General features: G+C 33.9%; 1 protein-coding gene across 2 annotated transcripts in view; it reads left to right on the forward strand.

Annotated features, from left to right (window-relative positions):
- LOC118272099 (cGMP-dependent protein kinase, isozyme 2 forms cD4/T1/T3A/T3B) overlaps positions 1 to 13,078 on the forward strand; it is a 127,051-nt gene that overhangs the window by 65,804 nt on the left and 48,169 nt on the right. The window contains exon 1 of one of the 2 annotated variants that reach the window (XM_050693585.1): positions 12,359 to 12,927. The exons of the other annotated variant lie outside the window; for it this stretch is intronic. Within the exon in view, the coding sequence (XP_050549542.1) occupies positions 12,506 to 12,927 (422 nt within the window). The 5' untranslated portion in view covers positions 12,359 to 12,505. Of the gene's footprint in view, positions 1 to 12,358; positions 12,928 to 13,078 lie in introns of those variants that run through there. 2 annotated transcript variants of the gene reach the window in all.

Consider the following 13,078-nt stretch of genomic DNA (forward strand, 5'->3'; position numbering starts at 1 on the left):
TTAAAAACTCAAATCTGCGTCAAACGAAAGCAATTGAAGCGCATGACTCTCATACAATTGTAATATTCATAGAACTTGTAAAGATGATCAAATGATCAAGTACAATAAGTTGTCATTGAGTGGCTGCTCTATTTTTAGACGACAACGAGCCACACAAGCCGCTCTCTGTGAACTGTTCATCAACAACCGTCTACGTCTACGCAATCAATTTGACCCGTACTTTATATTGTTGGTCTATAAAATTAAGGATGGCGACTTAGTCACAACGATATTTTTATGACTGTTATTTAAATCTGATGCCAACTAATAACAATTATATTTAACTGTTTTCCAAACTGACGGTAAAACATTTAGTGCGCCCCCTATAAAATTGCAGTTCGGTAATAAACTTATGAATGTGGAAAGCGCCATCTGTTAGCGAGTAGCGTTAATATGCTTAGTTCATGCTCTGCGTGCTAGATGGCGCTGTTAGCTCGTGCCAATAAAGTAAAAACAGGAAAATTATTGATGTTATTTTCATTTATTTTTATACCGTTATTAAAATATACGTCTGATACAAGTTGAGCTTCAGTGTACGTCAAACTTGACATATTATTTTGTTGAGTGATTCATACTTAGGTAGGTTCCTACCGTTCTTACCTTATGGGAGTGAATAATAGTATTTACCTGTGTAAAAGTAACATACCAATTTAAAAGTAACTGTTATTTATATACTAAGGCAAGAGTAAATTGTAAACATTGTTTTCTTTTCTGCATCTTCGTTATGTACCTATTGGAAATTTCTACCAATGTGGATACCTATATATTTTCGTAAAATAAAGCTGGACCGTGCACGCTACTCATGATATGTGTCAGAATGACTTGTTTGTAAAGCTTTCTTCGAATACTTCAGATGAGTAAACCGAATATGTAATTGAATTTACTGGCAAATACTTACTATGTTTTTCACAATTGTTTACAAATCAATGATATCATTCTATACTATAACAAGAGTAATATGGTAAACCACACAATGTCAGCCGATTTAACTGAAGTACGAGACTCCATTCATAATATTTTACCTCTTATACATTAATTAAAATATTTACAACAAAGTAAGTTCTTATTTACGATGTCTCTTACCGTTTCCATATTATTATTCCCGCGAGTTTACTTTTGACAGAGACAAGACAGCAGCGACCTCTGATAAAAAAATCTGAAACTTTAAAAGTTGAATTTCTAACCCGCCTGCTAGCGGAGCTGCGGACTACCTAGCGGGTTACCGGTTCGAAAAGCAGAGGAAGGAATAAAATAAATAAATAAATAAATGATTTTGATATTATTGTCCATGGGCAATAATATCAAAATCATAGTGGATTATCCCAGTGCAATATCTCAGAGCCAATATCCAGTAGGTTACCTGCTTGCAATAATCCCATATTTGTACTCAATATATCATTGCAATTGCAATTTCTCCCGGCACCTAATAATTTTCTTTCAGTGTCTTGGCAATGTATTCTTGACATTGATAATCCGCTGATTCATTACAAAAGTATTTTGATGCGAGATATTTTTAGACTCTCGTCTGATCCAGTTCAAGGTCTAGTTTTTTGGGATTATATATGACCACATCCGTTACACGGTAGGAAGGAATAATGATGCTAATCTGCGCTTAGGTAATATCTGAGAAGAATACACATAAGACTTGGTTTTAGTTTTATGTTTATGTAAAAATAATTAAGTATTTATAGACTCTGGTCGTTAAAGTGGATGCAAGTGCGGCAGTCGCACTTGCAACCTCTCTAACAACCAGAGTCAGTCGGCAAGGGATCTCAGGTTCTGATCCGGAGCTGCGGACTACCTAGCGGGTTTACCGGGGCTTCGGGTCGAAAAGCAGGAGAAGGAACGGGGTGGTTTTTAGTCAGTAAGAGTCTGACACTCCCTTTCGCCTTGCCCAAGGCGGGAGAAGTCATTGGATGATTTTCCCCCCTCAAAAAAAAAAAAAAAAAAAATGGGATCTCAGGTTCGATTCCTGGGTCGGGCAAAATATTATGAAGTAGATTTCTTTTTCGGATTTTCTATAATTTCTCAGTAATTGCACTGTAGGTAATTGTGCCCATTATATGGTAGTAGGCTCACCCCCTATTATATGTGACTTATAACGAAAATTGTGAAATGTGAGAGTACGTGCCGTAATCTGCACCGATGCCCAGAATTGCAACATAGTAAGAACAAGATACAATATAAGCAGGTAAAACACATAAAGGATGACTAAAAGAAAAAATCTTTGATCAACTACTTAGGAAGGAAAAAGGTATTTGTGATCGAAGGAAATAAACACTATCATTTTTCTGCTAATGATTCCCCTGCATTATGTCATTTTAATACTTAAAAGTATCTTTTAGAAAAAATAGAAGTTTTATCCTTGTTGACTGCAAGGATAAAACGTATTTTTTTATTTGTTATAATAGGAAATTCTTAGAAATATAGTTAGTAACGAGTATCGTTTAATATATGTACATAATGAACATTTTTATTCCATATCGTCATTATCTTAGCTCTTTTCCGTCCACTGCTTGACATAATAAGTAAAGTATATTAAAAAAGTTTTAAAGTGTTTCGTAAATATTATTTAAAATAATATGAGAGTGTGTGTATGCCTTTATTTGAAGTCACACCAAAGCTTTCCAAACGTATTTTTTCACGATTAGAAGATTGGTTTATAGTTTATTTTATATTCTTTTTTTTTTCTTTTAAAAATCGTTACTCGATCCACACTAGGATTTTATCTGGTGTCGTAGAGTCGTAGGTGTGCTTACTTTACGATTTAAACACATTTAACACACAAAACATTTAACTACTTTAAACATACAATTTCACATATGTAATTATACAAAAATCGGAACACAAATGGTTGTTCTGTGCGGGAATCAAACCCGCATCACGTTGCACGGTAACTAGTTGCCCAGACACCGCGCTAATCGTGCAATCGATATTTAAGAGACATACATAATAAAATTAGAACCATCCACTGTTTACCATATTGCAAAAAAACCTATCCAATTAAACAATGTTACTTAATTCTAACCTACTTACTTATAAACGATGTACTTATCACAGTCCTTTACCATTAATCATATTGATTAAAATCTAATAACACACTAACTATTTGCATAATTATAACAAACAAGCGACAAAATTGCTAACTCTCCATAAAATTTCTAAACCCGATAATTTGCGATCAAAAATTTGCGAGGTCAAATAACAAGCTCATAAAAATTGCAATATTACTAGGCTATTAATTATTACTTATTTTGCATAATATGTAATAAATTTTAAATGATGTATCGCTTATTTGTGTATGTTAAATCAGTAATTAAGATATAAATTGGTAGTGAAATATTTATTAAAAGGATGTCAGTAAAATTGTTTGGCCATGAGGTTGAAATTAAGCTTGCTACCCGTGATTTTGAAATGTTTTTGAACTGTAAAAGTTTGTTTCTTGTGTATATATGTAGATGATACATTTTGGTGTATTTTAAGAGGTGGATGATAAAATAAAACTGTTTAAATAAGAAAAAAAAGATATTATATTTAGCATGACTTTTAGGACACAACAGTTTTACCGTCAGCCAAACAGAAGAAAAAAAAATGTTGCCAACCTAACAATTACAATCAGGATAAATAAGGGTTGCGATTTTACTAATCAATGTCCATAATTAAACAAATATTGTGAATGATAAAGAGAAAACGGAATAGGTGTAATCCAAAAAATTAAAAAGAAATCTTTGATGAAAATATCCCCTCATGCAATCATAACTACAGGTCAACAAAATATTTGTACTTTCGGTCCTAATTTAAGAAGCACGTCTGATAACGAAACTCACCAAATTTTGTCATATCATCGGAAGTATTTAGTATTCATTTAGTGCTTACTTATACCTAGTTAGGTCTTGTTAAGCTACGTGTTGACATAAATACTTACCTTTATAATAGGTAATGGAATAAGCCGTCACCGGAAAAACACCTGGCGCGAATCACACGCAGCATTAAAAATTAACGCACGTAGGTTTCTAATTTGGCAGAGACGAAGAATTTTTTTTTAACTAGGCGTATCGTCATTATTATTTGTCATGACTAGAATAATGACTAAAGGGGGTGATAGACACGCGAGTAAGTTCGCGTACTTATGGCTCGACGACCTTTTTCGCTCGTGTGTCACTGTAAGTACGCGTACTTTAAAACCGCCGAGTAAGTTCGTCGGCGATCCAACTGGTTTGAAATCTTGCTCGTAGCTCGTCTTGGCTCGTGCGTGTGGCAGCACTACGAGCCGCGAGCCGCCAATTTGTTTCGCCAGTCCGTGAACGCGGACGCTTATTTATAAAAAATAATTAAAGATTAATAAAAAAAATATATTAATTAGTTTATTAATTTATTTACACAGGCTCAGGCATTCTTAAATAATTCTAAAAATCTTCCTTCTCGTCACGTAACTCTCTTACTAAATTCACATATGATAAACGCTCTCTTTTTGTAAGCCAGTTCTTAACCCACACTTTTCGCCTTTGTCTATTGGTTTTAGTTTTTGAAATGTAATACGATATAATACCTAAATAACACAGAGCTTCTTCTGTCGAAGACATCGCAATACAGAGTGCGTAAGTTTCACGACTCACGTGTGTCACTAACGTCGAGCCGAGTAAGTTGGCGATCTTAAAAACCGCGTACTTCAAGTTTGTACGTCTATCACCCACTTTAGATTATGGGTGCTGTATTGGCTAAGTTGTGGAACTATGTGACTGTTTCCACTGAAACTAGTTAGACTGTGTAGCGGTGTGATGAAGATGTGCCGCCGCACGAGGAAGATACGCAGTTCAAGTATGCGTTGTATCGACTGTAGGGAAATTATCCATAGGACGTATCCATATAACGCATCCATAGCACACAGCCATAGCACGTATCCATAGAACGTATCCATAGCACACATCCATATCACGTATGTTTTCAAATAAAAAAAAAACATATCTTAGCTGAATCCGTTTCCACTAGTGCTAAGCTATGTATACCAATAAATACAGGGTGTAAGCGGAACGCTCCCAAACGTCGCAAACAGGTGATGGTAAAAAACGTGTATTATTTAAAAAAAAAAATAAAGAATTCAATGTAATAATACAAACACAAAAACGATTAAAATTATAAAAACATAAACAATTTGTGGCGTTTTTCGGGAGCGTTCCGCTTACACCCTGTATGGTTGGTGGAAGCCAAACGCATCTACAACAACATAGCATAATGGAATAAAATTTAATATGATTTATCTGCTCATTGAAAAATGAGCCCTAAGGTAACTAAAAACATGCAAAGTTAAGACATCATATCGATCGCTATTAAAAAACAACCTTAAGAGGCAATAAACAAATTGCCTAAAACATGGGCGTTTCAATTTATGCAATTAATAACTACGTCAACGCACACAGCTTAATATGTATCGACTAATGAATAGTTAGCAGATAGTGCTGAGTGCCACTTGTCATTAATTATCACTGCAGTCATATTCAATTTTATTTATATGACTTTCAAACTTGATGCAGTAATTTAGTACTTATGTAATAAGGACTGGCTACTCCTGTGCAGTTTAACCCGGTTCTGGAGTCCTATTGATCAGAGGATGATGTTTAATAGACTAGAATTTCGCGGATAAATGGACTATCCAACACAAAAAGTAGGAATAGGTTGGTTTTTAGTCAGTAAGACTGATACTCCCACTCGCCTTGCCCAAGGCGGGAGAATTCGTTGGATGATTTTCCCCCCTCAAAAAAAAAAGAGGCGTGAAGCGTTGAGTGGCGTTAGAATATTCGGACACACCTAAGTATTGATTATTTCTGATAGTCGTGTACAAAACACACTACAAAGTACTATTTAAAAACTTTCAATCATGGTCAGGTTTACTAGAGGACTGCCCGACAGACAGACATTTTTTTAATATTAGGTATAATATGTCTTCAATAATTTTGACTTTGACTTTTTTACCCACAGAACAGGTGAAAAAACATATACCTATATGTCGGTTTTCATTAGCATGATCTGGATTTGTAATGTGTTATTTTCCTTCTACAAAATCAGGCATGATATTAGATCAGTACGTGCGTCACTCGGACGTACAAAAATACTTTTCAAAAATCAAGACTTTATGCTCAAAGTAATTATTGATTGACTTTTATGTGACTAATGAAAGATGACAAAAATAAATGAGAGTCACTTTAATGGATTTATATCGGCAACTTACGAGTTGAATACCCTCTGTAGCATATTACGTGATCATAGACATGTTTTTTGCTATACATTTTAATGTGAACAAAAAATTTTTCATTTAATATTTTAATAACTTCTCCAATGCGAGAAACGCGCCTGTCAGTACCATTGTGAATATTTTTTACTACCAGATAAAAATAGATTGGTTGTCCATTTAGTATTTTAGTGTACCGTGGACTAGCACAGTCGCGTACTAATTCTTATCTCCAATTTAATCGATATTTCATATCTATCATTCACTAAATGATTGAAACGAAAAATAATTTATTCTAAATAGTATTCTACTGTAAACAAAACAAAGTCCAATTGTCCGAAACAGCTGGTCAATTTCTATGTCAATGAATTCATCAACGACAATCAAGTTTATAACGATTATGTTGTGAGTGACCGAATGTGAACATTTGACGAAGCTGAAGTGGAATTGCGTGGCGTTCGCAACTCTAGTACCTACGCGACGTTCAAGCCGGTATAACGTTACCGCCTGTCAGCACGCGGCCGTATTTTTTTTAATAAATAAAACGAGGATCGATCGCGAAATATAACTCAAAATATCTCATAAAATTTTAAAAAGTAATTACGAATATTTAAACAAAAACATCAGTGATGGCTAACCAGTGATAATTATTCAATTTACAATTTAAATAAATCTAGTTTTAGTTCTAAAAGTGTACGTAAATGTCAGTTTGTTTATAGGTTTGAAATTTAAATTACTAAATAATCCGGATTTGTTGGAAAAATCCTGTGTGACACCGGTCAACAAGTATGGACAAATAAGGCGTAAAGATTTTATGGTCATAGTCTTGATCGTGTACGATTCAATGTATTGTGTGTGATACAGAAGCTAATATTGTGTTGTATAACATAGATCGTTTCGACATTGAAATTGACTAATGATCCTGATTTATAATTGCTATAAATGAAGTAAAAAAATCAATGCTTTGATGCTTTGCCTTTAAGCAATATTTACAAAATAAAAATGTGTATCAATCTGTTGAAGTTATCCAGATTGAACCAGTTAGAGAGGAAAAGCACTGAAATAATACTAAAGTTACATGGTAAAGTAAATCCAAACATTTATCAGTAAAGTGCTAATAAATAACACGAAAGAAATAAACAAAATTGCAAACCAAGCGAATCAGTTCAGAGAAAATTTGGAACAATAAATTCACATCAATTTTTGTTTTGATCAAACATTGATCATGAAATATGAATCCCGGATCTTTGATATAAATTGATTGTAATTCTTTTAGTCAATTGAACCAATGTTTTGTTTGACGTCAAGTCAAAGGCAAGCGTCGTCGTGTTGAGGTTTAGTCATATGATTCTATACAATTGACCAATTATCACCTATTGTTACTATGATCACATACATAACACTATTTGTTCTGATGGTCAATCTAGTACAACCACATTGTTTATATTCCTTCTCAAGTCAGAACAACCTTCATCGACTTCTTCTTTATCATCAGATTTTCCTCTAACACCGGTATTATTGTTCCTTTCGTTCAAATTTTACGACTTTCCAACAGTAATTATGCGACTATTTATAAACGTCAATGTACTTTTACAGTCTTCTAGTACTTCTTCGTCCTTTTAATAGCATTTCTATATTATTTTATCGCATTAATAAATTTTAGTGGATGTCATTAAAAAGCTGTATACGTGTCCATTCAAAGAGCTCAGGATAATCACAAAGGTTTCCGGTTGATTTGCATTCAATACTATTGTGACGATATTAATAGTCTCTCAAGTGAAACCGATCTGAGAAGCAACTGAGCAGATAATAGTTTCATAAAAAATTGTGCATCTGGTTATTGATATTACAGCACTTAGTCCATATGCGGATATAAATGCAAGATCCCTTCATCTTGATGTAAGAGTGTCTGCTTGTGACCACGATCAGTGCAGCTTGGTTGAAAAGTTCACTGAAATAGAAGATCAAAGAGAAGTGACAATAATGTTTCTGTCATTACGTGGGGGTAGTAAATTGCAAAGTATTAATTTAAAGTATAGTTTTTGATCTTGTTGACATTACGAGTGAAAATGTTAATTATGTCATTAATTCATCGAAATAAAAAAAGAAAACTGCAAAATGTCAGTTAAATCTTAAGACAAGCCAAAATGATGAACACAATTATTTTGTAAGAGCTGCTGGCTAAACTAGGAAAGGTACAAGTTGTTCTGCTTTTACCAAAGTATATTTAGCTGCTATCATGCTTCAACGATTGACTTCTTCCAAACGTTCCTTGACAGCGTCTATCAACATAAAAATCGGTACGTCTGGAAAACGAAAATAGCTGGTCTTGTCAGTGATCTATTTTTCTAACGGAGTGACATCAACCTGTTGTATATTTTAACGATTGGGACAGATGCGAAAGTTCTTAAAACACAATATGTGTCAAGGACCCGCAAATTCTACCTTCAATTTCATTTAATTAGTGTCGCCCAAAAACTTCACAAATATTTGTGACAGACATTTTGTCTGTTTGACCTTAGGCTATTTTGGATACTGATCCTCCATCTAGATTAATTTCGTAAATATTTACTAAGTCTGAACCAAATATAGGAAGCATAAAGATCCGTTAGTGTTTTCTCTGAAAACTTAGCTAGAATTGCGAATGATTGATGGTATAGCGAGATCTGTACGTGGAAATATTTTGTTGTCTAAATCCAACTAGAGGTTTGACGTTGGTTCATATTTCATGCGATGATATTCTTTGGTCAAAGATGTGAAGCGGAGTAAATCAGTCACTGTCTATCATAGACGTGGATTTGACAGATATTAGAACCTGTTAAAAGCCTTTTATCATTGCTAATATATTGAACGAGATTTGAAATTTACGTAAATGTTAACGTTTTTAATTCAACTTTTGAGAAAGAAATATCTATAGACGCTAGTTTCGTAATGGCTGTTGAAAAGATTGGACTTTCATTATTCCACGTCTTTGTTGGATTTGATATTGGAGAGACTTGACCGATGTCTTTAAACTCACACTGACGTCAATATTGTCCAAGTCTGAAATATGTAGCCAGAGTTAAGGCAAGATTATGATAAAATCAACAAGGGAATCGTTTGCCGTGTCGCATGATGTTATGCTATAAACATGGTGCAATTACGCCATCAAGCTACGCTTAATCTAATGGTTTCGGTAGTTTCAACTCTGGCGCGATAACGTCAACCACCGATAATAGCATTAGCCAGTAGTTTGTCAACTTTAGCTAAACACACGTAAGGGTTTTGGCAAACAGTACATTCACTGTGGAAAAACAATCCATAAAAATTCATTACCAATAAAACTGAGGAATTCAAAATTCCTTCGAGTGAAAGAGCATAAAATTTTATTATTGTCGTTTCTTTTTCAACCAAATTATTAACTAGTTGATTTTCTATTTATTCAGGTTTTGTTCGTAAATCCATTTAATGAAAGCTATTGCTTTATTTTCTTTTGTTTCTATCCGTGATCTCATTTTAAGTTCCAAATTTCGTCTAAAGATTTTTATGGACGTAGCCCTACCCGTAATGACGTAAATACTCTGATGAAGATTATCGGCCTTTAGATAAAATTAAATAACTCTTACACACCGAATAACGGTTGTTACACATCTATTAGATTTATCGTTACTACATTAACATCAATAACCGTAATTCTTGTTCACGATTGCTGAAATCTAAGCTGCAATACATCTACGTCTCGTAATGGACTTATCTAGACAACCTTACCATCTGCTTTGAATACTAAATGCGGAATTTCTATTTTGAGGTCACCTTTTCAATTTTAGTTTTTATTTCTAGCTTTTTATATACAACCTGGTTTCTTCACCAGTTTATTCTCTGTTGTAGTATACTTAACGTTATTTTTAGCCCAAGGAAAATAGCTTGCTAAACAAAATAGATGCGTTTTGAATAAAGTATATTTTTCCCGTTTCATGCTTTTATGTGTGGGCTGTGTTTATCACTATGTCAATCAAAGAGGCGAAGGATTTTGATTCAATAATAATTAAGATATTTATATGAATGAAGAAATTCATCAGCATGAATAGCTTATTCATGAGATAACGTCGGTACAGAATGCCAGCCATGATGTAATTACATGAGCCGTGTGTTTAACTAATCAACCTGAAATATTACTTTATTTATCACTCAGTCAAACTTTTACTCGTGATTGATGTTGTAAATCTCGGCCAAGAATGTTATATGGTAATTTATTTATTTGATAGTAAGCCCAGTAAGAGGCAGATGTTTATGTATTCATTTCAGTGTTACGCATAAATATCCATAAAATACGTAAAGTCATGAAGATAGGCCAAAAATTGTTGGAGCAAGAGGAAAATATATCAGGCTAACCCCGAAAACCCAAATCAGTGAACTAGAAACAATGTTAGACACCATTTTTTATGTTGAACAGGTGTGGTTGTTACATATTGTAAAGATAATAATTCGGATGAAGAGTTGCAACAAAAATATTTATTGATATTAGGCTTAATGCGGCAGAACGCACTGGGCTTTGGTCCAAATCGAAGAAAACGGGTCTAGGTCAACTTTTGTAGTCCACAATTATAAACTGTGGTGCGTTTACACGTGCAATGTAGGAGTGGATAGAAACACTCGATGTGAATGAGTATTGTTATTGATTGCAATAAAGATAATCTTATCAAACTATAAATAATGTTAAATTAATTTACAGTATTATTGATGAAAGATTGTTTCGTAATTTTAATAGGAAAGGAATTTCCATTTTGCTTTAACGAAATATACTTAGACGTAGCAGTTCATTCAACAACACTATTAACTTACTTTTTGCAAGTTCATCATCAGTCAGGCATTAAATCATAGGTGTTTGGCAACAGGTAATAGTCGATGACAAATCGATGCCAAGACTGAGCGTTACATTTCTCACACCTTCGTTCTTTAATCCCAAAACATCTTCCGAATTCTTCTCTCAATGACGTAAGCCCAAAATAAACTCGATACGGCAGACACTGATAGATGGGTTTGTTAACAACATTTGGCAAAACACTAATAGGTGAACCACGAACACTTCTTATGGTTACAATGATGTCATGGTCCAAATACTCGATGTCAATAGTTCTAGCTGCATTGACCTTACTGTACTTAGAAAGGCATGATTAGTTGAATGACCTTTACCCACGAAATTATACATGATATATCACCTACGCATAGCAACTGTCCTAATGTTATAACTACCTCCGCATTGTACGGTCTGGTTGCTTAACCATTTGGTCATTCAAGTGCTAATGAATAGGCAGACACAATGGCTGAGTGAGAAATGTCAAGCATTAAAATTAATAGTTGCCCGAACACATGTCCAAACAACTTGTCAATGTTCTACGTGGGACTGTTGCATGATGTTGAATGGACGAGAATTTTAATCCTTATAGTAAAAGAATTAATGATACCATTGATTGTAAGAATATTCCTGAAAGAAATTGTTTTGTGAAAGGGAATAGATTAAATAAATTTAACTATTTACATATTGAATACATTTACCTAGGTATATTAACCACAATATTTTAAATATTAGCTATGTTTTAATATGAAAATGTTATACGATCACAAACAGCTACTGTAGATTAATTATAATATAAGATTTCACTTAGAGCGATAATATTAAATACATAACGTATAAATTTTGAAAAATATGTTATAATGTGGCCTTGCTGGAGGCTGTGTATTGTAGGAACCAATTTAGCCTTTACTCTTGAACTATGATTTATTAATCTGCACCATTAATCAAGTTTAATGAAAACCAATTACTAAGTCTGCCTGTGGGGCGGCATGCACATACTAAAATGTATTTTAATATGTGTGGCGAAGTCATTGAGTAGTTGACTCACCAACAAACTGACATACTTGGGAACAATCAATTGTCGTCGGTACTCAGTACAATTAATAAGGCAACCATTGACATTTACGTCACTAATGTAGTATTAATAATGTATAGATTATCACTGGCTAGCCAAAATATTTTCTAATAAGTGACAACGACGTTTCGGCGAATCACACATCAATCAAATACATAAATATTTTATCTTTCCAATGACATAGGTGTCGATAAACGTCAACAAACGCAGTCCCTCAATTTCATTCAAGCAAAGCGATAGTAAACTTGAAACAATCAATAAACGATGCGGAATATCGTTAAGTAACAATATACAGTGTTGAGTGGTAAAGTGACGATAAACAGTGCAAAAAATGGCGCAAACACACACAAAACAATGTCAAATGGACCACAATTACAAACTGGAGAAGAAGTATATGGAAATGAAAAGATTGGTGTTGGAGAAGACAGAAGAGTTGAAACGAAGAGACAAAATAATTGCATTGCTAGAGAACGAGATCGATGAAAAGGATGGAACGATAAGATACTTGAAAAATGAAATTGACAAGTTTCGACAAGTTGTGAAGCCGTTGACGAGGCAGTTGATAGATAATCGCAGGAATGGCTTGGAGAGTGAGGAAGATTGCTTCGTGATGAAGACACCAGGCATCGAGAACACAAGGGTTTACCACGTTGGTGAACCAAGGCTGAAGAGGACAGCCATCTCCGCAGAGCCACTGTCTTCTTTAGCCCAAGGACATGAAATGAAATTAGTGAAAATACCGAAAGTTCAAAAGTGAGTATATTTTACAATGAAAATCAATGTCAAGACGCTTAAAGTTGTTTTTAAGCAGCATTTATTTATTAAAGGCAATGTTTTTAATTATTATTTATTGGTTTCTAATATTATTTACACGTTCTTGGAATAATAATGATTTGTAATACGT

The sequence above is a fragment of the Spodoptera frugiperda genome, chromosome 5, assembly GCF_023101765.2.
Source record: "Spodoptera frugiperda isolate SF20-4 chromosome 5, AGI-APGP_CSIRO_Sfru_2.0, whole genome shotgun sequence".
Lineage (NCBI taxonomy): Eukaryota > Metazoa > Arthropoda > Insecta > Lepidoptera > Noctuidae > Spodoptera > Spodoptera frugiperda.